The 26,385-nt window shown below is 50.8% G+C and overlaps 1 protein-coding gene across 1 annotated transcript; it reads left to right on the top strand.

The window, feature by feature from the left end:
- Positions 1–4,600: 4,600 nt before the first annotated feature.
- On the top strand, positions 4,601–24,599 carry GLIPR2 (GLI pathogenesis related 2). Its single transcript, XM_082842392.1, has 5 exons — positions 4,601–4,669; positions 14,348–14,456; positions 14,813–14,916; positions 16,766–16,843; positions 24,012–24,599. The coding sequence occupies exons 1-5, from the start codon at positions 4,657–4,659 to the stop codon at positions 24,170–24,172; spliced, it is 465 nt and encodes a 154-aa protein (XP_082698518.1). The 5' UTR covers positions 4,601–4,656; the 3' UTR covers positions 24,173–24,599.
- Positions 24,600–26,385: the final 1,786 nt, after the last annotated feature.

The raw sequence follows: 26,385 nt of genomic DNA, 5'->3' as shown, positions 1-26,385 counted from the left end.
AAAACAACTCTCAGTAAATGTAATAAAAGATTGAAATCATTAAACAATATTGTTTCCCAAATATTTAGAAACTAAATAGCATTGGGTTTTGTTTGGCTGTGTTGGGTCTTTGTTGCTGTGCGCAGGCTTTCTCTAGTTGCAGCGAGCAGGGGCTACTCTTCATTGCGGTGCATGGGCTTCTCTTGTTGTGGAGCATGGGCTCTAGGCGTGCGGGTAGCACGTGGGCTCAGTAGTTGTGGGACATGGGCTTAGCTGCTCCGCAGCATGGTCTGGGAAGACCAGGGATCGAACCCGTGTCCCCTGCATTGGCAGGCAGATTATTAACCACTGCGCCACCAGGGAAGTCCCTAAATAACATTTTAAAATAACCCATAAGTCACAGGGAATAAGTCATAAGGGAAGTCAGAAATTATTTTGAACTGAATGAAAATGAAAACACAACATATCAAATTTGGTGACATGCAGCTAAAGACAGTCTTAGAGGGAAATTTATAGCACTAAATGCTTATGTTAGAAAAGAAGAAAGGCTTACTCAGACTTCCCTGGTGGTGTGGTTAAGAATCCACCTGCCAATGCAGGGGACACGGGTTTGAGCCTTGGTCCCGGAAGATCCCACATGCCGTGGAGCAACTAAGCCCATGCACCACAATTACTGAGCCTGTGCTCTAGAGTCTGTGAGCCACAACTACTGAGCCTGTGTGCCACAACTACTGAAGCCTGCGCGCCTAGAGCCTGTGCTCCATAACAAAGACAAGCCACCACAATGAGAAGCCGACGTACCTCAATGAAGAGTAGCCCCCGCTTGCCGCAACTAGAGAAAGCCTGTGGGCAGCAACGAAGACCCAACACAGACAAAAATTAATTAATTAACTATTTTAAAATAAGAAGAAAGGCTTAAAATTAGTGACCTCAGCTTGCACCTTAAGAAACTGGAAAAAGAAGAACAAATTAAACCCAAAGTAAGTGTGTGTGTGTGTGTATATATATATATATATATACACATATATATTTATAAAGAGAAATTAATGAAATTGTAAATGGGAAAACAATAGTGAACATCAATTAACCCAAAAGCTGTTTTTCTGAGATCAGTAGTACAGTTGATTCTCCTTACTTGCAGTAATTATGCTTTACAACGTTGCCGGGACACTGAATTAGAGAATACTGAAACATTGCTCCTAGAGAAAGTACAGGGTTAGGTTCCTGTGAGCTTCTAGTCACATTTTTTTGTCTGACAATCAATAATAACCCTGATTTATGTGTGTCTCTGTTTAAAGACATTCTATTTAATATATACTGTTGATTCATCAACATTGGACTCATGGCCAATAGCACTATACCTCATGCCTGGAAGAAACTTATCTAATGTACCTTTTCTTCTTAAGGCACACCACAGCCTTCTTGCAGTTAGGAACACTAAACAGCACTTCAGCACTTCACTTGGGGGTCATTTTAAGGAGGAAAATCACCACCACCACCACCACCAAGAAAAAGTTACCAAAGCTCACTCAAGAAGAAATAGATCATCTGAAAGTTTCTATATCCATTAATAAAGCTGAATTTATCATTTAAACCACACCCCCAAAAAAGGACCTCCATGCCTAGATGGCTTCATTGATGATTTGCAGCAAATATTTGAGAAATAATACTAATTCTATACAAACTTCCAGAAAACAGGAGAACCCTTTCCAACTTATTTTATAAGGCCAGCATTACCCTGGTACCCAAGTCTGAAAAAGACATTACAAGAATAGCAAACTAACTATAGACCAACATTCTACAAAACATATCTGAGAGGGATTAAAGAAGATATAAATAAACGGAAAGATATACCATGCTGGTGGATCAGCAAACTCAATATTGTTAAGAGGTAACAGTTCTTCCCAAGTTTATCTATAAATTCAAGGCAATCCCAATCAAAATCTCAGCAGGCTATTTTTAGTTGTTTTGTTTTAAAGTAATTGACAAGCTGATTTTTTAATTTACATGGAAATAAAAAGGACTTAAAAGGAACAAAACAACCTTGAAAAGAAAAAACGGGGAGATTTACACTATCTGATTTCAAGACATTATAAAGCTGTAGTAATCTAGACAGTGGGATATTAGTAAAAATAGGTATACAGATCAATAGCATAGAATAGAGAGCCCATATATATATATGGCCAATTGGGAAAGAATAATCTTTTCAAGAAATTTTATTGGAGCAATTTGATATTTATATGCCAAATAAGAAAAAAAAAAGAGAGAGAATTACAACCCTGACTTCACACCATACACCATAATCAAAATGAATGTAAGAGCTAAAACTGTAAAACTTCTAGAAGAAATATAGAAACTTTTCATGATCTTGGAGTAGGTAAGGAGTTCTTAAATAGGACATAAAACAAACAAAAAATAACTTGGGTCAAACACTCTTTCCATATGACTTTTGTTGCCATATCTCTTTTCTCTGGGGCCAGCTAGGCAGCGACTCCCCCTCCAACCAGCCCAGGGCCCTTGGTAGGGGGTCAACTTTGGCACTGACATTCAGCACACTGTCCCTTCCCCGTGCCTGCTGCTAAAGCCAGCTCTAAAGCCCACAGCATCCCACCCTACACAGACTCCAAAGATGCCACTACTTACGATCCTGTCCCCCACCCATTCTCAGGCTCTCACCTCTAGCTCTCAACTCTATACAAGGAGATGTGAGTGAAACTTGGTCCCCACAAGGGCTTCTGGCTGCGTGCAGTGAGTGGCTCCACTGTGCTCAGCTATCTCAGCCCATGCACCACCTTGAAGTTTTGTTTACCATGGAAACCACCTTCTAGAGATTCTAGAGGTGACATGGAATTCTTCCTACTGGGTTCATTTGGTCATTTCAATGGAGATCTGTTGGCAAAATGGGAGAGGAATTGAACAGAGGGAATTAGACCCCCACCTAGCACCAGAAGTCTCTTTGGATTTAGAGTGGGCAGCAACTTGGTCCCCTCTGATGCTGTTTGAAAGTATGAAACTACAGTAAATGTATTTGCCTGACGTAGGGGAGGGAATAAAGGGCAGTGCCCAGCCTTGCCCTACTGGATATTTGAAACCCCTGATGTTAAAAAGTCTACCCTTAAGGGACTTCCCTGGTGGCGCAGTGGTTAAGAATCCACCTGCCAATGTAGGGGACATGGGCTCGAGCCCTGGTCTGGGAAGATCCCACATGCTGCAGAGCAAACTAAGCCCGTGCACCACAACTACGGAGCCTGCACGCTGCAACTACTGAAGCCTGCGCACCTAGAGCCCGTGCTCTGCAATGAGAAGTCCGTGCACCGCAACGAAGAGTAGCCCCCCGCTTGTCACAACTAGAGAAAGCCCACGTGCAGCAACGAAGACCCAACACAGCCCAAAAACAAAAGAAAAAAAAAAAAGGTCTACCCTTATAATAAGTCAGTTCACTTCAGTGCCCACTCATTGAAAGGTCTTAAAATTAGCTTCCTTCAATTAGGGTTTACTGAGCCCCTTCCCCAATAAGGAGTTACTCTGGGGAATCTCACACAGGTGTCCCAGGCTATGTCTTTATTCCCCACTCTTCTCACACGGGGTGGGGCTGTGACTGAGACCAAGTCTCCCCAGTGCCAGGTGTGTACTGACCACTGCCCCAAGGCCAGAAAAGGTCAGGACCTCTGGAAGTTGAAGGAACCCATATGCCCTGAGGGAAGGGTAGGACTTGAATGGGCAGAGATGGGCCAGCAGCCCATGCTGACAGAACAGCCTGAGGAAGGCAAGGAGGCGAGGAATCTCAGAACATGTTTGAGGAATATCAAAAAGTCTACTTTGGGGAATTCCCTGGCGGTCCAGTGGTTAGGACTCAGCGCTTTCGCTGCCAGGCCGGGTTGGATCCCTGGTCTGGGAACTAAGATCCCGCAAGCCGCTTGGCGAGCCCTCCCAACCCCGCAAAAAAGTCTAGTTTGACTTCAGGGGTGGGGGATTTGGCTTGGTGTGACAGGCAACGAGGGACAAGAGGACAGGTCAGAGCGGGGCTGCAGGAGCCTCCCTGGGACGGCCACGCAGGAGGGTTGGGGAGTGCCCATCTCCCACCTGGACTCGCACCAGAGGGTGTGTGCTGGGGAGAGGACGAAGATGCCCTTCGGAGCCCGGGGTCACTGGGGAGGGGAAGGCGGCATGCTCTGGGCCTTAGGGGTTTGTGGGGGTCAGGCCGCGGCGGGAAGAGCACCGACCCCTGGTGACGCGGGTCGGAACCGACCCTCACACCTCGACTGTGAGCCCCGCGGTCCCCGTAGCGCATCAGTTGCTGAGCATCTACCAGGAACAGGGTGAGAGGCGTGGGCTTCCCTCTGCATCCCCATTCAGTGTCCCGAGAGGGACAGGTATCCAGTATGCCCTGGGCTCCCCGTCCGCACCCGGAGAGCCCTGAGCGGTCGCTGGGGTCCCCATTCTGGGCAAGTTCTCGGGAGCAGGGCGAGAAGGCGCGCGGTGCCTCCTCCAGGCAGCCGGCGGCGTGGCCCCAGGCGCCTCCTCCTGCAGCTGCCGCTGCCTTATAAGGCGGGGGCCGGGCCGCGCCGGGGGAGGAGCTGCGGCCGCCCGGCCTCCTCCTCGGCTCTCGGAGCGGCGCGGGGCCGGCAGGGAGCGCAGCGCAGCGCAGCCGGAGCCGAAGAGCGCGCGGAGCCTGCCATGGGCAAATCAGGTGAGCCCGCCGTGCCAGCCGGGCCGGGGTGCGGAGATGGCTCGGAGCCCCAGGCTCCGGGGTCTTCACTGTCACTCTTCCCGCGGTGGGCTGGATCCCCGGGGAGCGGGTCGACAGCCTCCGCCGGGGTGACACGGTTCCGGCCGCGCTCCGGGACCACTGGGTGCGGGATGGAGGGGCTCGCGACGCGGGCGATTTCCGGGGCAGCCAGGAAGCCGGGGTGGCCGTCGGGCCCTCGGGAGAGAGGGAGGAAGGCGAGACCGAGGGAGGGTCCTCTGTCTGCGAGCCAGAGATTGCGTCAGGGAGGGCCTCCAGGCGCTGATGGGATTAGCGCTCAGCGTCCGGCCAAGGCGTGGCTTTTGCTTTGTTTCAGGACAGGGTTAGAGTTGGAAAAAGCCACAGAACTGTGACAGCCTCTCTTCCTGCAAAACAGCTTGCCCCGACCAACCCTCCGAAAGACAGCTCTGAGCATCCTTTTCTTCGGTCGTTGTCTCTCCTCCTTTAAGTGCCCCTCCACCCCTACCCGGTGCCAGACTCAGTCAGGCTACACACGGTCGCCAACAACGGCTTCCCCTTTCTCTCTGACCTGTCGCGGCCCATCCTCACCAGGTGGCTGTCCCGGTGAAGTGCCGTCATTCCCTAACACCTTCCATCCCATTGTCTGCAGGTGAAAAGAGTACACATTCTTCAGCCCCTTTCCTCCCCCTGCACTCAGCTGTGCTCTGGGCATAGCTCTTTCGCTGGGTTCCCTTTCCCAGCGCTCACCACCACCACCAGCACTCCACCTCTCCCACTTCGGTGAAGTTGAAAATCCTCCCCGTCTTTCTAGGCTCAACTCCTGTGCTGGGAGCCCACCCCGATTTCCCCACCTGGTGTCTTCTTTGTTGCAGCCCTCCCAGCAATCAGGTTGGGACACTACCCAGCCAAAGATCTGTTTCCCACAGACTCCTCACTTTTGGCAGCCAGGAACCATGTCTATCTCAGCATAGTTCCTGCCTCACAGGAGGCTTTTTAATGAACAGCTTTTGAACAGAGTTCAAAAGTCCTGCTTCATGGGAAGTTGAGATTGTCAGCCTCAGATGGGTAAGGCTTGGTCTCTTCTTGAATCTGTCCTCAAGATCTGGACTTACGAGGTACCAGTGTTGGGAGTAAGTAGTTTTCTCTGGCATTGGTCCTAACCTGCCCTTATCTTTAGTTACAGGTCTGGCTTTCAGCCCTGGCTCTGCTAATCACTTGCTGTGTGATCTCAATCAAAGCCCTTTCCTTCTCTGTGCCTCAGTTTCCTCATCTATACAAGGAGGATGGCCTATATCATCCCCAGGGTCTTTTACAGTATGGAAAGGTGACTTGCAGTTAAAGAAGAATGTGATAGGTGGCAGGTGTGGGTAGAGGAGGGCGGGGACACGAGCATGGAAGATGTGAGAGGGCACTTTGAGATCCCTACTTGGGAAATCAGTTCCTTTCTCTATAGATTAGGAGAAAATCCACAAATTCTCTACAGCCACATTTTAATCAGTTGTTTCTGGCTTCTTCCCTAAGAAACAGTTTTCCAGAACTGCTGGGTGCTTATCTTCCATTTGTTCATTCATCCCTCTCCCCCTCTCTCCCTCCCTCCATCCTTCCTTCCCTCCCTCTCATCCTTCCATTCCACCATCTATCAGCTCTGTACCAAGCTGTGGACCCAGTGCTGCGGAGGGCATGGCCCCTGCCCTCAGGAGTGTTCATGTGGATTATGAAATGCACCATAAAGCGGATTGGGGGGATAGACAGGCACCACATGGCTCCAGTAAGAGGTGGAAAGTGATCTAAGCCACAAGACAGGTACAGGTGAAGAGAAGTGGGAGCTCAGGGGAGGGGAGAATCTCTGCCCAAGCGTCCAGTGAAGGCTCCTGGAAGAGGTGGTCAGACCCCAGAGTGTCTTGGAACTTTGGACTTTTTCCGATGGGACCTGGGGGGACCATTGAAAAGCATCGATCTCAAAGCCGCAGGACTAGAGCTGTTCCAGGGTGGAGGGCGGATCAGATGGGAAGAGGGTGGAGGTGGGCGTCAGGGAGAGGCTGCTGCAGTTACTCAGGCAAGAGATGACAGAGACATCTAAGGGACTGGAGAGGAAGCGGGGATGGATTTTTGAAATGGTAGCCTCGAGCAGACTTGGTGACTAACTTGCTGTGAATAAGAAGGAAAGGTCAGCGGTATGAATCTGGGTGCAGGAAGGTGATGACACCTTCCAGGACTGGAGGTGCAGAGTCGAGCAGGATGGTGGTGGAAGACAGGTTAGAGGTGGTTCAGGCAGTTTCCATCCCCCTTCCCATGCCCACCCTCCACATATACCCAGGGACCTTTCAGAATGCTGGCCCTTAGCCACATGCATTTTATTTGTCTTCCCCCCCCCTCCCCCCGCCCCGAAGACTCTGAGCCCCCTGGATAGTATCTGGCTCCCCTAAGGGTCCCCAAGAGAAAATGACTTTTCTGGGTGACACGGGCCCAAACCTTGATATTCCAGGCCGCCAGCCTGAGGCTGTCTGTGCCCAAAAGACAGGCGGCATCACAGATGTTTATCCACCCAGGGGCTTTCTGTGGTTCCACAAAGACCTTCATAAGGAGCCTGCCTCTTCTGGGCCTCAGTTTCCTCATCCCTGCATAGGACCCCATTTCTTTTTAATCTTCAACCTCAGATATACCCCAGAGCTGTTGGGGTAGCGGGCATTGCTGGAAAAGTGTCACATAACCAAAACAGCTTAAATTCCAGGAGTCACTTGGCCCAGTGTTCAGAGACTTCCAGGTCCGGCCACTGGCCCTGGTCTCCTTGCTGGGCTTCAGTTTGCAGCCGGGCAGAGAAAGGCAATGGCCTGGGGCTCAGTGAAAGCCTCTAATATAGTCCCTAATAAGAGTGATCACCAATTATTCTGCTCCTGCTGTGTGCCAGGCTTGGAGCTGGGTATTTCACATGTGTTACTAACTTTCGTAACAGCACTGTGAGGCAGTTGTTATCAGCTGAATAGATTTACAGAGGTTGAATACTTCGCCCAAGCTCACACCCTGACCAATAAGTAGACAAACTAGGATTTGTACCCAGCTCTCTGACTTCCCAGCTGGGTGCTGTCCCCTCTACCACAATGACCACTTGTCATCCTGTTTCTCAGCCTGGACTCTGGCCCTTAGGGACATCCACACACCCTCTAATTGTCTGTAAGAATCTTCTTATCCCTTGACGCACATCTCCCAGCCCCAGAGGTTATCAGAGCAGAAAGACCTTCAGGGACCAACTAATCCGAATTTTCTACTGAGCAGGGCCCTCACACCTCTGCAGGGGGAGGCCATGTGGCCAGGTCAGTCCCAGCAGTACCATTTTCATCTGTTGATTCCAAAGAAAGGTTCAAAGAAAGGGTTTCCCTGCCTTGAAGCTATTTTGAAAACCACAGATGTCATCCTTCCTTCTCACACAGGTGGGGACTTGTCCAGTGCTGGCGGGCAGGCCTGAGGGGTGGCAGGCAGGGCTGGAGAGGGGACCACCTGTCTGCTGGTGAGAGCAAACGCTCTCTCTGCCCTGGCTTCTTCAGCCCTTCAGTGACTATTGCCCGTCACAAAGGGGCAGCCGATACACTGGGACATCCTTGTCATTCTTGCTTAGGGAAAGGAAGATGTATGTAAGGTGGAAAGTGTGTGAGATCCAGGGCAAAGGAGGGACATTCTTAGATCTGGCTCTAATGTGGACTCACTGTGTGACCTCAGGCAATTCACATGTCCTCCTAAAGACCAAAGCTTCCTCCTCTGTAATGAGAAGAATCCTGTCCTCAGGGTTACCCAGTGATGGTGTGAGAATCTCATTCATTTGTTCTTGTGCTCACTTACTCAGTAAATATCTGAGCTCAGAGGTACTGAAAGAGGTCATCAAAGGCCAGGTTAAATACCAGCAGCCCTGCTCCTGTTAAAGGAGGGAAGGGATCTGATGGGAGCAGTTTCCCCCAAGGCCAGGAGGAACTTTGGACTTTAGCTTCTTTAGGAGGCTAAAGGTTCCTCTGCCCAACAGTAATGATAATAATTATAGCTGACATTTAGTTGAACTATAGTTGTTCACTTTGCTCCAGATCTGTTCTAAAGCATTTACGAATATTAATTTATTTAATTCTCACAACAACCCTGTGAGGTGAATACTGTTATCCCCATTTTGTATATGGAATCAATGAGGCACAGAGGGATGAAGCAACTTGTCCAAGGTCACCCAGCTAGTAAAAGGCAGAGCTGGGATTTGCCTCTTGAATTTCCTGGAACCCAAGCTGAAAAGAGCTACTCATCTGGAACTCATTGCTTTTTTGTTTGTTTGTTTGTTTTTTGAATTTTATTTATTTTTTATACAGAGGTTCTTATTAGTTATCTATTTTATACATATTAGTGTATATATGTTTGTTTGGGTTGTTTTTGTTTTTCTTTTTCTTTTTGCGGTACGCGGGCCTCTCACTGTTGCGGCCTCTCCCGTTGCGGAGCACAGGCTCCGGACGCGCAGGCTCAGCGGCCATGGCTCACGGGCCCAGCCGCTCCGTGACATGTGGGATCTTCCCGGACTGGGGCATGAACCCGTGTCCCCTGCATCGGCAGGCGGACTCTCAACCACTGTGCCACCAGGGAAGCCCATATGTTTGTTTTTTTAATCAACTTTTTATTCTTTCTTCCTGATAAACTAGCAAAACCAGCTTTGCCCCAAAGGCTTTCTAGCCTCTTGCCAGGGGACCAAACAAAACCAGCTTTGCCCCAAAGGCCTTCTAGCCTCTTGCCAGGGGACCAGAGGGGCCTGTCCATAATTCCTGCCTTGGCCCCTGACGGTCCTGGGCCTCTCTGGTGGGGAGTCTGGCGAGGGTTGAGAAATGAGTCAGCTGGGCTCTGGGAGGCCTCCGAAGAGGATGGATGCTGAGGGAGGAGCCCGTCGCAGCCACCAGCTGTGAGGGAGGAGGGGCACGGACCTCCTTAGATTCTTTATTCAACAGTTAGAAGCTCTGCCCTAAAGAACCTTCAAGAGCCCCCAGTCCAGCCCCACCCAAGATGCCTGCACCCTCCAAGCGGCAGAGACCGCCCTGGCCAGCCGCCTTCCCTCAGCCGCAGGAGCCAGGCCCAGGCAGCCCCTTCCACCTTTCAACAGCTCTGGCCTTAAGCCCCAGGTCTGCCCCCTGGAGCTTCTACTCCACAGCCCCTGATTTTCCTCTGGGGCCCCTCACGACGGTCTGTCTATAAAGGCGTTGGCACAGAGGAGGCTCTTGAGAAATCTTAGTTCTTTTCTCCTCTTCCTTCTTCCTCTTCTTTCCCCTCAGAGATTTGAAGGCGGCTGCCAACCCCACTAGGCTGATCCTCCTCCTGGGACTGGTGGCCCTATCTTTCTCTTCTCAATGATTTCCTCTGTCTCGTGACCCTTGGGGTGGGGTGGGGTTAAGGGCAGGGTTTCTCTCCTCGTGGGCCTACCTCTGGACCAGTTGTAGGAATGTGGACAGGTTATTTCCTTCTGGAGCCTCAGTTTCCTCATCCAAAAAATGGGTACAGTAGTGGAAGCTCCCACAATGGTGGTGAGAAGTAAATCAGATCTTGCACAGGCCTGGCACCTAGAATGGCTGGCCATCGAGCAGAAGAAAGGTCCTCCTTCATTCCAGGCTGGTACCCTGAGGCTGTGTGACTTCTGAGCCTCAGTTTACCCTCCCACAAAATGAGGGCATAATCCCTCCCTTCTTCTCCCCCCACAACCATGGGGTGGCTCTGGGGACTCTCCCTGCATCAGGCAGGGATGGGTGGGTTTTCTCTGACTCCTTTTTTCCTTATGTTTATCTGCTCTCAGGTTTCTCTACAGAAGTGAGGTGTGCCTCTTTCTGGGTGTGGTCATCAGTGGTATCTTGCTTCCCTGAGGTTGAGGTTCTGCTCACAGGGGCCGCCTGGACTGGGACTGGCTGCCGTGGTGAGAGGGGACCAGTGAGTCAGCCAGGGGTGTGGTCATGGGGCCGCCAGGCCTCCCAGCCAGGGGCAGGGAGAGAGGGCACCCCTCCTGACCCCTTCCTAGGAACCCTGGCCCAGGGCACTGGCTCTGCTGGGATCAATGACTGGCTTCAGCTTCTGGGCTACAAGCTTAGGTTGGGCGCAGGAACTTTCACTTTTGTTTCACTACTTCCCACATTCTGGGAATGCAGTGACCTAGTTTTTAGCAGCCTTATGTCCCCTCTGCCAAGGAGACTGCAGGGCCTGAGCACTCCAGAGTCCAGTGTGTCTCACCCCAGCACTCAGAGCTGTCTTTAAACGGGCTTCACCTTAGCGACCCGCCCATTCCCCTTATCTCCACCTCCTCCACACAGCCCCGGGATACACCAGGTCCCTTCCACACTGGCCCTTTCTGCGCTTTTGCCTCCTCATTACCTCCTCCAGGGAGCCTTCCCTGATACATCTGTGGTCACCATTGCCCATGCCACTCAGTCCCATGCATCTCCCGTAGTGTCCCACCATGGCCTGCCTGGGACATAGGAGCTGGAAGGGATATTAGTATGGGCCTGGCCAGGTCTGTCACTCAGATAGAGACCTTCTGCCACTTTGTGTGTATCCACACCTGCCCTTGCATGGACACATACACTTACCTTGATCACTCGTTAGACAAGCTATGAACTCCTGGAAGTTTGGGGTCAGTCGGTCATCTTGCCTCCTCTCACCCCTACCCTGATGGGACCTTATGGGATCTCAGGGTTGGAAGGGACTTAAAGGTCATCTGACTGGGTCTTCAGTGCCTGAATCCCTCTGAGAGGCATCACCTGCTTGTTTGTCCCCAGTGCTGGAGAGCTCACTACCTTGCGAGGTAGCCTTTTCAGTCTTCAGAAAGCGTTCATGGAGAGAAAGATCTTTCCTAGGCTGAGCTGAAATCTGTCATCCTGGCTTTTCCACCCACTGGCCCCAGCTCTGCCCTGTGCGGCCCCAGAATTCAGCAGGGCCCTCTACGGTGTCTTCCAAAGTCTGATCTTCTTCTGTACTTGCAACCATCCCTTATAAGACCACCTATCCAGCCCCTCCTTCACCTCATCACCACCTCTGAACACACTTCAGATTCTCACTGCCTCTAATGCAAGGTGGGGCCTGGGCTGGGTGAAGCATTCCAGCTGGACACTGGCTTGTGCAACACATCGCCCCGGAGCCTGTGGGTTTCTGGCTGCCACGCCACCCAGCTGACTCCTTAGCGTGTTGTCAGCGAGGCCCCAGTGCGGTTCCCGTGAGTTGTTGTGGCTCCCGCCACTTGCACCTGAGATATTCTGGGTTTTCTTTTTTGCGGTACGTGGGCCTCTCACTGTTGTGGCCTCTCCCGTTGCGGAGCACAGGCTCCGGACGTGCAGGCTCAGCAGCCATGGCTCACGGGCCCAGCCGCTCCGCGGCATGTGGGATCTTCCCGGACCGGGGCACGAACCCGTGTCCCCTGCATCGGCAGGCGGACTCTCAACCACTGCGCCACCAGCGAAGCCCCTGAGATGTTCTTTAAAAGCCTCTGTGACTCCATTATCCACAGGAACATGCTAAACCCAACATCTTTTTTTTTTTAAATTGTAAAAAACACATGACATAGAATTTACCATCTTAACCATTTTTTAGTGTAGTGTAAAGTATATTCACATTGCTGTAAAACAGATCTCCAGAACTTTTCCATCTTGTAGATCTGAAACTCTATACCCATTAGACAGCATCTTCCCTTTTCCCCCCTCCCTCCAATAAACCCCAAATCCTTGTCTTTCGTTCCAACAAGGGCTTGGCCGGCCTCTTGGCCACAGAGGCCTGAGACTTCAGGTGGTAGCTCCACCCTCTGCCTTGTGCCCAGTTACCATCATCAGGGTTTTCACCTCCACGCCTTTGTCACAGCATCTCCGCATCTCTGCCTGTCAACCCAGATCTCCCAGATCCTGGCATTCAGCACCCCTCTCCCACCCCTGTCCCTGTCTCACTCCACATTACTGTGACTGGACCCCACTGGACTGCCCTGCCGGGCCCTGGAACGTTTGAGGTCAGGACCACTCGCTGTCCAATATTTTGGAAACCCCTTGGAAAGCTCGACCACCACTGGCATAGCCTGCAGTTTCCTTCCCTCTGCTGGGTTGGTGTCTAGCCCAAAGCTCCGGAGGGCAAGCCCTGGGTCTTCTTCCCTCACATCCCCTCAGAGGCCCAGTGGGATTCTATCTGAAGGCCCAGGAGACCTGAGGGATCTGGCTGAGGGAGGGGAAGAGGACCCCTGCTGCTTCATCTCCACGGCCTCTGGGGGAAGACAGCAGAGGAGGAGAAAGGTGGCTGGTGAAGGTGACCTAGGCTAGTGGACAGAGTGGTGCTTCTTTCATCCTCTGGTTTACACCCTCCCTGCCCATGGCCAGGCCTCAGGGGCAGGCTCCCGCCAGAGGGGACTAGCTCAGTGTTATGGACCCTCTGTGGCCATCGCTCATAATTCACCCAGCTCACCCGCCGTTTCCATGGTGGAGGGGGGCTGGGGGGGGGGAGGGGGGGGACTCCCAGATTCCTAAGGCTGCACTCTGCGCCTTCACAATCTTAGCCTGGCCAGCTCCTGTCCAGACATCTGTGGGGCCTCAAATCAGGGGTCGCCTTCCTGGTCTCCCAGACCATGTTAGGCTGCTTTTCTCTGAGTTCCTCTTGACCTGTGCTCACCTGCACCTTGGCCCTACCACACTGTTGGCTAGTGTCTGTTTACAAGGCTGTCTCCCTTCTGTGTGTGAGCTCTTTGAGGGCAGGACACGGCTGATTTGTCTCTGGACCCCCAGCGTACAACATGGGACCTCGCCCAGAGGAGGCACTCAGAGAGCAGATGTACAGAGGGATGGGCTGGGATTGGATGGATGATGGATGGGTGGTTGGACGTTGATGCTTAGATCATGAATCAATAGGTGGATGGATGAGTGGTGGAGAGATGGATGGAGGATGTGGGATGGATGGGGTTCCATTTCAGATCCGAATTGAAGGGACCTCTGTCCACTACTGACCTGGCCTACCCTTGGCTTCACCACTTCTTGGCCTTGCTTTTTCTGAGGTTGTGACCCAGTTGGACACAGGCTCCACCTCTTCCCTCACCTGCAAGCCTGAGCCCAGCTGATCCCACCCCACCACCACGTTGTTTCCCACACTCTCCCCTCTCTCTGCTTCCCAATGCTGTCCTACCCTGGTTCGTCCTCTTCTCTTCATCTGTCCCTCTCTCTCGGGACAGTGCAGGCACCCCTCAACCCCAGCCAGGCCTGTTCTCTCTGGGCTCCCACCTCCAGCCCTTGCCAGTCCCCCTGACCATGCACTGTAGGTCCGCTCTGAGCTACCCAGTCTCCTTCAAACATTTTCTTGCAGAAGTCCTGCTGCTTCCTGTCCTGCCTCCCACCATCTGCTCTGCACCTCCAGCCCATCCCCCACTCAGCAGCCAGCAGGGTCTTCCAGAAACACAGCTCTCCTCAGCTCACTCCCCGCCCCCATTCAGTCGCTTCCCATTGCCTTGGATAAAGATCCAAATGCCTAACATGCCCCATGGGGCCCTGCGTAGTCCAGGGGGCATCAGTGTGCAGAGACCGGGGCAGCAGCCTGGGCACGTGGGCTGAGGTTTGAGCTGGGCTTTGCTCTGAAGCCTGCTGGCGTACTTTCCGTGGCTCTTTTCTCCACGCTGAGACAGTCTCCATCTTGAAATCATTGCAGCTTCCAAGCAGTTTAATGACGAGGTCCTGAAGGCCCACAATGAGTACCGGAAGCAGCATGGCGTCGCCCCGCTGAAGCTCTGCAAGAAGCTCAACCGGGAGGCTCAGCAGTGAGTCCCCCCGGGGCCCCGGGCAACTCGGGCCCTTCCCGGTGCTGCCCCTGCTGCAGTCCCAGATGGGCTCTGGAAGGCAGGAGGGACGTGGGTTGGGGGGCAAATACAGCCACACTTGAATAACCACTCTGCCACTTACCCAGGCAGGTCCCATTGTTCCTCTGAGCCTCAGTGTGCTCCTCTGTAAAATGGGACTGGAGTGGGGGCTTAGACGAGTTGCAGGTGTGATGCTCCTGATGGCCTCGGCGAGCCCAGGGCAGGGAAGGAAGTTCAGCCACACCAGGTCAGGGCTCCTACTCTGGGGGCTTCCCTGGGCCGTACTGGCTCTAAGGAAGCACCGTGGACTCCGGCAGGTATTCAGAGGCCCTGGCCAGCACGAGGATCCTCAAGCACAGCCCGGAGTCCAGTCGTGGCCAGTGCGGGGAGAACCTGGCATGGGCATCCTACGATCAGACAGGTGAGTCGTTTCTCGGCTCCCCCGCTCCTGCCTGAGCCGGGCCTAGGACATCCAGCATGCACGCCCCTCCTGGCCCCAGCGCCCTCCGTGGTGTTGTCGCCGTGATGCAGCCACAGGCCCAGAAAAAGGGAAGAGAACCCCAGAGCTGTCTGTCTGCTCCCAGGAGCTGACTGCAGTTCACCACAAGGTCTCCGATGGCCAGCTCAGGGCCAGGCCTGTGCTGGCTGCCAGGGACACAGAGATGAGTCAGACTGCCCAGCCCCACCCCCCTTCCAGAAGAGCTCCCAGCAGAGGAGTGAGGGCGGGGAGACAGACAGTTTCTGTGCTGAGTCTCAGCCTGACCCTGCAGGCCCTGAAGCATCCCCAGCCTCAGAAGGGTTTTACGTTCCTCACGTTTTTCTGAAAATATTTACAGTGCTTGTGTATTAACTTTCTTCACGAGAAAAAATGCAATAGAGCTTTTTTCCGTGCTGGAAAAAGTAATAATAATGGGAAAGACAATTTCTCATCCAAGGTCACAGCCTGGAATGGTGATCCCACCACACTGACCAAACATTCTTGAGCTTCCTGGCTCTGACAAGGCTGTCGTGGCTTTTTAGGAAAAATGCTGGAGAGAGCTACCTCGTGCTCTGAAGCTTTCTCCAAACTCCCGCGGGAGAATGACTGCTCCCTCCTTGGCCTCACATTCCTGGGAGTTCCCCGGGGAGGCCCTGGGAGTCCTCTTGGTTTCCCTGGGGCAGAGTCCCTCCAGGAGAAGTGTGCACTTGCTCCCCGGGAAAGCAGGAGCCTGAGGCCCGCAGCCCCTCCCCAGGCTCAGACTGTGGGCCTTGGCGGGGAGAAGGGAGAGGGGTGGGAGAGAGCCGGCAGGAGCCAGGGCTCCTTGCGCTGGCTCCCTGTGTGGCTTTGAGCAAATCTGCTACCTTCCCTGGCCCCAGTTTCCCCATCTCTACAGAGAGGGGTTGGGTAGGACATCTCTAGGGCAGTGGTTCCCCACCCTGGCTACACACTGGGATCTTTTGTGGAGCTTTCAAAAAATACTAGTGCCTGGATCTCTCCTCCGGAGACCCTGATACAGTCAGCCTGTGGCAGGCCCCAGGCATCAGTAATTTTGAGCAGCTCCCCAGCTGCGGCCGCTGTGTAGCCACTGTTCTCGAAGGACTTGCTTCTCAAAGTGTGGTCCACGGATGAGCAGCAGCACCTGGGAACTTGTTAGAAATGCAGACTCAGGGCTCCACCCTAGAGCTTCCAAAGTCAGAATCTGCATTCTAACAAGAGCCCCAGGTGATCGGTGCACTCATTCAGGTTCAGGACTTACTGCTCTGAGGTCCGAGGCTCCTAGCTCTCTGGCCCTGAGATCAGCCGCTCCCAGGGAAATGCTGTGACCAGTGGATGCTCCAGGGGAGTACCCTTCTGCCTGCAGTGGAGACCCTGACTCACCGGCCCAATTACATTTCCTCCTGTGGGTGTTTCAGGAGCCAGACTTGCGGTGGGATGAAGGTGTGGTCTCCCGGAAACTCAGAGCATCATTAGAAGCCCTTGGAGTACATTGCATTCAACCCGATTGTACAGAACGGGGCAGGCCTTGCCCAGGATTACACAGTGAATTAGTGTCAGGGCAGGGACACAGATGCTGGTCCCCTGACCTCAGGCCAGGGCTCTTTCCAACCCCTAACAAGGCCCTCCCTGCAGCCTGGATGTGCTCATGGGCAGGAGTCCCCATGTCAGCTCGTTGGTGCTTTATGAGACGTCTAACTGTGGGATGGGTGCTTTGGGGTTAATGGGAGGAGATGGAAGGAATAGGGAGTCGGTTGATTTTGCTGCTGAGTTTTAAACTTTCTTTTCCCTACAGGAAAGGAGGTGGCTGATAGATGGTACAGTGAAATAAAGAACTACAACTTTCAGCAGCCTGGCTTCACTTCCGGAACAGGTGAGTGACATGGTCACACCAGTGACCCGGCCCTGGGCTGGGTTGCAGTTTGGGTCTGACTTCAGAGAGGAGCTAACCCTCTGAAAATCAATTATTTCTCTCCTGTTTCACCTCTTCCATATTTCTGTGATTTGACTTTGCCCAGAGGGCAAAACCCTCTTTCCCCAACACCTCTCCCAACACACACACACACACACACACACGCGCGCGCACACACGCGCGCGCGCGCACGCACACACACACGCACACGCACACACACGCACGCACACGCACACACACGCGCGCACACACACACACACACACACACACACACACACACACACACCTCCATCCAAGAGCACCCAAGCTGCCGATTCCTGTCCCACCAGCTCAAAGCTCTTCACCTGACTGGAGTGTGATATAAGGAGGCTGTGGATTTCAAAGGTCGCTGAGTGTTTCTCTCCAGGAGTGATGCCTCAGCGCTTTTAACCTGTCATCCCGCTTCTGCTCCAGCCTGCTCCCCAGCGGCCAGAATATTCTAAGACCCTTTCTGCCCACGCTGCTCTCCTGATTAAGCTGCCAGTGGCTTCCTGGGGCCGTTGAGAAAACGGCCAAGCTGCTGGCTCTTCTGGTCTGAGCTCCCTCCTCCCCCCACACCCTCACATCCTTCCTCTCTGCACCTCACTCCTCACAGCCTCCCAGGCATTCTCCCTTCACCTTTATACTCGAGTTTGTCATTCAGGAGAGCCTGGAATGCAGAAAGCTTGGATCTAGTCTCAGCTCTGGCACTGTTAGTTGTGTGAACTAGGGTCGACTCCCTGTTCTTCCCTGTCGCCAAGGGAGAGGGGCAAGGCGGAGGCCTCTATGGGACGTTCTGAGAGCCGGTATTTAGATGCAGGGAACTGGCCACGGGACCATCAGCCTTTGCGTAGGCCTCCCCGGTGAGCAGTAAATGGTTAGCTTACTAAGCCCCGGGCAGCCGCTCCAAGCTCTGGGCTCCCCCCGCCCCTCAGCAGCAGTCACCAGGCTCCTGTCTTTCCTCAGGACCGACTCACATGCACCCGGGGCCCAGGATGGGCTGGAAGGGGCTGTGCATTTCTCTGACCAGAAGGCACCAGGGAAACTGGAAAGGGGGTTCTCTGTCCACCCCCCATTCCTCTACCCCACCCCATCCCACCCATGGATGGAGCCACTTATGGCTTCTTACCCTCTGGAGGCTTCTTCAGAAGCAGGAAGTGACATGTTCTCAGAGCCAGTCACCGTTTCCTGTGGTTTGTGCTCACCCCTTTGGGCAGGGGTTCTTGCAGTCGTGTGGGGAGAGGTAGAAGCGTCTGCCCTGCGGGGCAGGACAAGGAGGCCACTGTCAGGCCCTGAGTGAGAATTGCTGGTTCTGTGGCAATTAGATTTGAGAGGTGAGGGAGGGAACAGTGACAACCTCCTACCAGTGATTAAGGACGTGTAGGCAGAACCTGGTCTTCTTTTCATCAAGATCAGTGTCCAGAAGACGTTTTATTTCACAGCGTCTGGACGTCCTTTTCCGTTGAGCAAGATTCTTGGGCAATCAGACATGTGTCAGAGCAAGTGATTGGCGTTGCTCGTGTGTGCACGCCACTTGACAGTGAAAAGCATCTCTGCCTCCATGGCCACGTAGCCCTGCAACACCATTTGAAGGTGGGGCTTTATTCCACCCGTTTGCAGAAGAGAAACTGAGGCCCAGAAAGGGGAAGAGACTCCTGTTTACCTTCTGTCCTCAATCTGATGCTTTTTACATGGCCCCTGCTCCAAGGTGGGAATCTCTCAAGTGTCAGAACTGGAGATGGGACTCAACTTTCCGTGACCACTGACCCACTGTGATCCTGTCTGTTGCCCCACATCTCCCAGCCCTAAAGAGGAAAACCCCAGAGCCTCCAGGCCCTATGCCATCCCAGGTGCCAGTGGACAATGCCTGGGTCACACAGAGCCTGATCCTCAGACAGGAGCACAGCTTTGGGTGGTGATATAAGCGGGGCTCGCAAGACCCTTAAAGATGCTCAGGCCCATCCCCCATGAGTCAGCCTCCCCCAGAGCTGCTTCTTGCTGCACCATGGTTCAGGGGTTCCCTGACCTGAGTCCATGTTGCAGGTGCAAAGGCCTTTGAAATATCCTATAATCTGTCCCTACCGCACCCCACCTGGGTCAAAGTCTTGTGATGAAGGACACAGTTCTATGCTTTGTGCTGAGCGGAGAAAAATAGCTTCCTGCAGTCCCTTTATGTTTTCTTTTAATGAGTAGGCTTTGTTTATTCTGAATAAATAATACTTTTATATGACATGAAATTTGCAAGCTGTATAAGGTGGAAAGTCTTCCTTCCGTTCCTGGCCTCCAGCGCTTTCCCTCCCAACCAGTAATACCAGTTTTTTGTGGATCATTCTAGAGATGTTCTGAACCAGCAGTTGTGTAAATGCTCTCTTTTCCCTTTTTTATACTCTGGTGTCAGATAGATGATCTGTTTTGCACTTGCTTTGTCCACACAGCAGCTTGGCAGAGATTGTTCCGTATCAATACAGAAAGAGATTCCTCTTTCTTATGCATTATTCTCTTGCAAGGATGTACTGTAACTTACTCAACTTGTTTTTCAAATGCATATTCTAGGAAGTTTGGGTCCGTAGCAGGAAAGAGGATGTGATCCCTTTAGGAAAAAAAAAGAAAAAGAAGGAAGCTGTTAGTAGTTTAGGGTTAGAAACCAGTGTGTATCTGATGGTTGCTAAGGAAGTCGTGTCCTTTAATTCATCTCTAAATACCCAGGCTTAATTATCTCTGCAGACAGAAACCTCTCCAGTCAGAAGAAGGATTACTTAGTCTCATCTATTTGGAATAGGCTTCCACGGGCATTCACACTGCTGGTGCGCATGTGGTGTCTGTAATTATTTTCTTGGCAACCAGTGGATAAATGGCAGCTCTTCCTTGTCTGGGTGACAGAGAGAGTGGGTGGGTCAGTGGCCAAAGCATGTGGTCTCTTGGAGAAAAGCCTTGTATGAAAAAGGGCCTGAGCCTTAATGAAAAGACAGTCTAAGGGACTTCTCTGGCAGTCCAGTGGTTAAGACTCCATGCTTCCAATGCAGGGGGCTTGGGTTCAGTCCCTGGTTGGGGAACTAAGATCCCACATGCCTCAGGGTGTGGCCAAATTTAAAAAAACAAAAGAGAAAAGAAGAAGAAAAGACAAGACAGTCTATAGAAGCAGTGACACCTGCTGACAGCCTGGAGATGGGAAAGAAATGTGACTCAAAAGTGTAAGAACCCCCCAAAAAAAAAAAAGTGTAAGGACCAAGGGTGAATTGGAAAGTAGTGTTTCTTCTTTTCTGAGGTGAGAATCAAAGTGTATTGAGCAGCAGTTAACATGAGGTTAAGGATAAGTGGTCAGGATGCATAATCGTACTTAGTGTTTGTTTTCTTTTAATTCTTGCTTTGATTGTATCGCATCAACCCTACTGATTAGTGTTTATGTTTGCTTATTTTCATAAAGAATTTAGTAAACTCAAATCTTTTAGGGATGTAGACAAAGAAATAAAGTGTACCTAAATTTCAAAATTATAAAAATGGAGTTCATTTATAGGGGGAAAAAACACAATTTAATTAATGATGGTTTATTTAGTCCTTACCAAATACAAGACACAATGGGAAATATCAACTCTGTCTCTTCCCTGAATGGAAGAGTGTGGGTACCAGCCTGTCTCTTTCCTTCCTTCCTTTCTTCCTCTTTCTTTCTCTTTCTTTCTTTATTTTGTGGTGAAATACACTTAACATAAATTTACCGTTTTAACCATTTTTAAGCATACAATTCAGTGGGATTAAGTACATTCATGTCGTTGTGCACTCATCACCCCCATCCATCTGCTGAACTTTTTCATCATCCCAAATTGAAACTCTAAACCCATTAAACAATAACTCTTATCCTTTCCTACCACCCCCAGCCCAAGCCTTGGTAACTACTATTCTACTTTCTGTCTCCATGAATTTGACTATTCTACCTATATAGGTAAGAATCCTACAATATTTATCCTTTTGTGTCTGGCTTATTTCACTTAGCATAATACCCTCAAGGTTCATCCATGTTGTAGCATATGTTGGAATTTTATTTCTTTTTTAAAGCTGAATAATATTCCATTGTGTATACATACAACATTTTGTTTATCCATTCATCTGTCGACGGGCAGTTGTTTTCTTTCCCCCTTTTGGCTGTTGTGAATAATATTGCCATGAACACTGGTGTACAAATATTTGAGTTCTGCTTTCAGTTCTTTTGGGTGTATGCCTAGAAGTGGAATTACCAGATTATACGGTAATTCTGTATTTAATTATTTTAGGAACTGCCATACTGTCTCCCACAGTGGCTGCACCATCTTACATTCCCATCAGCAAAGCAAAAGGGATCCAATTTCTCCCCATCCTCACCAACATTTGTTATTTGGTTTTGTTTTTTAAATAATTTCCATCTTAATAGGTATAAAGCGGTTGCCCTCTTTCTTTCCTAACCAGCCACTGGAAGCTTAGCTACTCTGATCACAATTTTCCTCCTTCCCTCTGTCTCTTCCTTTCTTCATCAGATATTAATTGGGCATCTACTATGTGCCAAGCCCAATGGTCAATAAGACAGATATGGTGCCTGCCCTCAAAGAGGAAATATAATATCTTTGGGGTTGTTTTCGAAAATGAATGCCATTCTGTGACATGGCAGTAAATATCCCATTGACCTGTCAAAGGATCTCTATGAGAAAGGTGCAAAGGATGAACTCCCAGTCTCTACTCCCAGGAGATGAGAATTTATGGTCATTGAGCAAAGAGTATGTTACAGCATCAGCTCTTTGACCCCAAAGCAGGAGGGGAGTTAGAAGCCAAGCTATGTTAGCAGTTTGAAAATACCAGTGAGCGAGGGGCAGGCAGCCTGAACAGTGAGAGAATGATGCTGGGAAGCTTTGGCAAGCCACAGAAGCACCTGGAGGGGCAGGCAGTAGCTTGAGAAGGAACTGGGCTATTTGGCTCAGAACAGAGGGAACTGAAGGAGGCTCTAACTTGTCAAGGTCTCAAAGAGCTCAAACTGTAGAAAGCCTGCATTTCCAGTGGTGGCAGAACTTAGTCCAAGATGGTTCTTCCATATGCTTTTCATTCATTCACTCATGCATTCCATTCATTCATTCAACAAAGGTTTATTTTACATTTTCCATGTGTCAGGCTGTGCCAGGGCACTGCATGTACTTTGATGAATAAATCAATTTGGTTCCTGCCCATGTGGGGCTCATGACCTAGTGAAGGAGCCAAACAATTAGCAAATAATCAGATACACCATTGCAAATGGTAAGAATGATACGAGGGGGAAAATGGTGCAATAAGACTCAGGGGAGGGAGGTGTTCAGGAAATAAGAGTGATTGTGAAAGGCCTCTCTGAAAAAGTGACTTTTTTTTTTTTTTTTTGCGGTACGCGGGCCTCTCACTGTTGTGGCCTCTCCCGTTGCGGAGCACAGGCTCCGGACGCGCAGGCTCAGTGGCCATGGCTCACGGGCCCAGCCGCTCCGCGGCATGTGGGATCCTCCCGGACCGGGGCACGAAGCCGTGTCCCCTGCATCGGCAGGCTGACTCTCAACCACTGCGCCACCAGGGAAGCCCCTGAAAAAGTGACATTTGGGCTGACACCTAAGGGACAAGAAAACGCTGGTCATCAGAAGAGCGTTGCATACAGCGGCCAGTGTGTGCAAAGGCTTTATAGTCAGAAATAACCGGATGTGTTCAAGGAATGGAAATGAGGCCACTGGGGCAAAGCATTCACTCTCGTTTTAGGTACGACTAAACAATGGAAGGATTTTTAAGCAGAGAAGTAAACAGATATGACTTATGTCTCAAAATGATCACTCTGGCTATGTCAGTGGAAAGTGAATTGAGGCAGCAAGGGTGGCTTCTGGAGAGCTAGGCGAAGGCTGTTGCAGTGGTCCCAAGTGAGAAAAGTTTGCGGTTGAGACCACAGTTTGGGGAGTGGATGGACTAGAGATGTATTTTGGAGTTAGATTCTTCAGGATTTTTTTTTTAACATCTTTATTGGAGTATAATTGCTTTACAATGGTGTGTTAGTTTCTGCTTTATAACAAAGTGAATCAGTTATACATATACATACGTTCCCATATGTCTTCCCTCTTGCGTCTCCCTCCCTCCCACCCTCCCTATCCCACCCCTCTAGGCGATCACAAAGCACCGAGCTGATCTCCCTGTGCTATGCGGCTGCTTCTCACTAGCTATCTATTTTACGTTTGGTAGTGTATATATGTCCATGCCACTCTCTCACTTTGTCACAGTTTACCCTTCCGATTCTTCAGGATTGAATGATGGGTTGTTGTGAGGAAATGAGCAGGAGGGAGGAATACAGAGCCACCCTGAGGATTTTGTGCACAGAGGTACCAGACATGGAAATGGGAGGGACCAAAATCAAGAGTGAGGTTTGGGCAGGTTAAATTTGAGAGGCCTGTGACTCATCCAAGTGGAAATGTCAAGTAAGTAGTTGTGTTTGGAACACAGAGGAGAGATTTGGGCTGGAGAAAGAAATTTGGGAGCCAGGGAAAGATGAAATCGCCTGAAGAGTGCAAAAAGAAAAGATAAGAGAGCCCAGGATTGAGCCTTGGGAAATGCGGGTCCTCTAATATTCACAAGTGAGATAGAGGAGGAAGAGGAAGAGGCAGTGACATGGGAGGAATGCCAAGAGAGGAAACCAAAAGAGGAGAGTCCTTTGAAAAGCGGAAGAGTCGACTCCATTAATGTTCCTGAGATGTCAAGTAAGATGAAGACAAAAGGTGACCATTGGGAAGGAACATGGAGATCATTGGTGACCTTGAAGAGTACAGTTCGGGGGGAGGGGTGGAAGCAGGTGCCAGGTAGGGTGGCATCCTAATTGTTGGGGTCTCTGGGCTTTGCCATGATCTCTGGGAGACCATGAAACCTTTGGGCATCAGAGAGTGAGATGAGTAGGGTCTTTGTGGCTGACTGAGAGGACCCGATGCATTAGAAAACTGGTCAGTGTTTTGTGTCTCCTTCCTCTGATTGGTGGCTGAAGAACAAGCCTCTCACAGCATGGCAAGACGGCACAGGGGTTCAAGAGTCCCTTGCAACATCATTCTCCAGGCTTTGCTAACTAATCTGTTTCCCTCTCCCCATGACTGCTCCCCTACAGGACATTTCACTGCCATGGTATGGAAGAATACAAAGAAGATGGGAGTGGGGAAGGCATCTGCAGGTGATGGGTCCTCCTTCGTGGTGGCTAGATACTTCCCAGCAGGGAATGTCGTCAACCAGGGCTTCTTTGAAGAAAATGTCCTGCCTCCAAAGAAGTAATTTGCCCAATGTAACGGGAAGGTGGCAGACGTAAGAACTTGGATTTGAAGTGCCTAGAACAACAAAAACTCAGCTGTGTGTCTGTCCCTGTGGGTGTGTGTGCTTGCTGTGTGATGCTGTGAGTCTCTTGAGCGCACACTTGGTTTTACAGTTCTGCATGAATTCATTCTTACCAAAGAAATGAGCATATGAAGCCTTTACCTTGATGGTTCCCTAGACTACAATTATTTGGACTTTGGGGCGGGGGGGGAATCAATTTTTAAACTTTAAAAAAATTTTTTAAGCAAACTCCTTTTGTACCTTTCTTACTTATAATATCCACCCCTGGACTTTCTGTATTCCAAATGTTTGTGATGCTGAGAAAATGAAGTTCATTTTATGTGACCTTCATGCATTGTAATCTACTTTTGGTAGATATTTAAGAATATTAAACCCTCATTAAATGTGACACAAGATACAGCTTTAAACACATAAATATAAAGCAGCTTCCATCGGAAACACGGGGTAGGCAGGGGCTCCATTTCACAGAATTAGTGAGATTTCTCCGTTGTAAGCCATGATGTCATCTGCACGCCTCCTGGAATTCTCTGGTGGGATTGCCAAAGAACAAATGGAGAAAAAAGCTTTACTTCCTTGCATTTTTCTACCTTCCACCGCCCCTTGTCCACCCACCACCCTCCCTTTTTTCTTAAAATCCACGGGCATTTCAGAGTTCAATACGCCCCCCAGCACCACCTTGGTTTCCAGGGAGCTGGGCTAGGCCTGCGATTCACCCATCCCCCACTCAGCCTGGTGGCCCAGGGCCTGTTCTGGGAGAAAGCCCCTCACACCGCCTGGGCTCTTGGCCAAGCAGCCTTGGAGGATGAAGTCAGTGAGCGTGGGGGTGAGGGTGAGCTCACTCAGGGCCCCCGGAGGAAGCCCTCCAGCCTCTGCCCTCCCCCCAGCACACAGGGTGGGAGCCCGGGGCGTGTTCCTGGCAGCTGTGGCTGCAGCTGTGTTGCTGCTCCCTCCAGGAATGTGTGACAGGCCCAAATGTTCCAGGAAGATGTCTCCCATGCGGGGGCTTAGCGTCGCTAATTTAGTTCTGTGTTTTGCCTCAAACTACACAAAGTCCTCTTGGATAATGACTTCACGTGGTCCATGTGGGAGGGACCAACCCAGGTGCCAAGCTGTGTGTCCCTGAAACTGTGGCATCTCCAGGTGGTGAGATAGGCAGGGCTGGGAGTCTGTACAGCCCAGTCTTTGAAGGTCTCTGTGGCACTGTGAACACAGGCTCATTCTGTGCCCTTCATTTCACCCAGGGATATTGATAAAATCTTTTTTGTGTGTGTAATATCTTACTCCCATGTGATTCATGCCCGATTCTGTATCAGTGACTAAGGTAATCCATAACTCTGAGTTCCCATCTTAGGTAACTCAAGATTCTGAATACCTCCAACCTCTCCCCTGTAGACCGTGCTCCTTAAGTGGCTCTGTTTCGAATCACGTGACCTACCATCACACAGCTGACTGGTCTAGAGTGGACATGTGATCCAAGGGCAGCCAATCCCTAGGCTGGCCATGGACTGGGAGTTTGAGCCAAGAAATATGGAGTGAATTTACCAGTGGAACTGAAAAAATACGGATGCCACGAGTTTGAATTAAGGCCACGGCAAGCCAAAGCTATGTGCAAGCCCTGTTATGAGTTGGAAATATATAGAAGTGAGAAAGCCAGTTGTCAGAGGTATAAAACAGGTGGAAATACGGAAAGACTCTTCTTGACCTTTCTAGTTCCAGGCCAAATCTGTATCTTTAAAACATACCCTTCATTTTCTTCAGGGCTTCCCAACAAGTGGATATATCAGCTGATGGTCCCCAGAAGATTAGAATATTAGAGTCCCCTCCCTTAGGGAGTTTCCGTGAACAGATAATGCTGAGCTGGGCAGGAAGCTGAGGATGGATGGAGTAAAGAGACCCAGCTGAGGGCCTTGAGGTGAGGTCTTATTCTGGCCACACCTGGGCAGCTACCACGAACAACACAAACTCAATGACCAGTCATTGAATTTCCTGGGGCTCCTAGGGACACACTCTACCCAATACACACATACATAACGAGGTGGTGGACACTGGCAGGCTGCCAGCCTCTTTAGGCTGGAGTCTGTTTCCTCAGTTGGCTGGAGTAAGGAACAAGCTGACCAGGGGAGATTTCCAGGCTGAAGACAAGCCAGACAACA

The sequence above is a fragment of the Leucopleurus acutus genome, assembly GCF_964270905.1.
Source record: "Leucopleurus acutus genome assembly, chromosome: 7".
Taxonomy (NCBI): Eukaryota; Metazoa; Chordata; class Mammalia; order Artiodactyla; family Delphinidae; genus Leucopleurus; species Leucopleurus acutus.
The sequence above is the reverse complement of the archived record's forward strand: the minus strand, read 5'-3'. Positions and strand labels throughout refer to the sequence as shown.

Bases quoted from the DNA above. Each gene is read 5' to 3' on its own strand.
- GLIPR2 (XM_082842392.1), top strand. The intron at 14,917-16,765 runs GTGAGTCGTTTC...TTTTCCCTACAG, and splicing joins GGCATCCTACGATCAGACAG to GAAAGGAGGTGGCTGATAGA. The intron at 16,844-24,011 runs GTGAGTGACATG...GCTCCCCTACAG, and splicing joins TGGCTTCACTTCCGGAACAG to GACATTTCACTGCCATGGTA.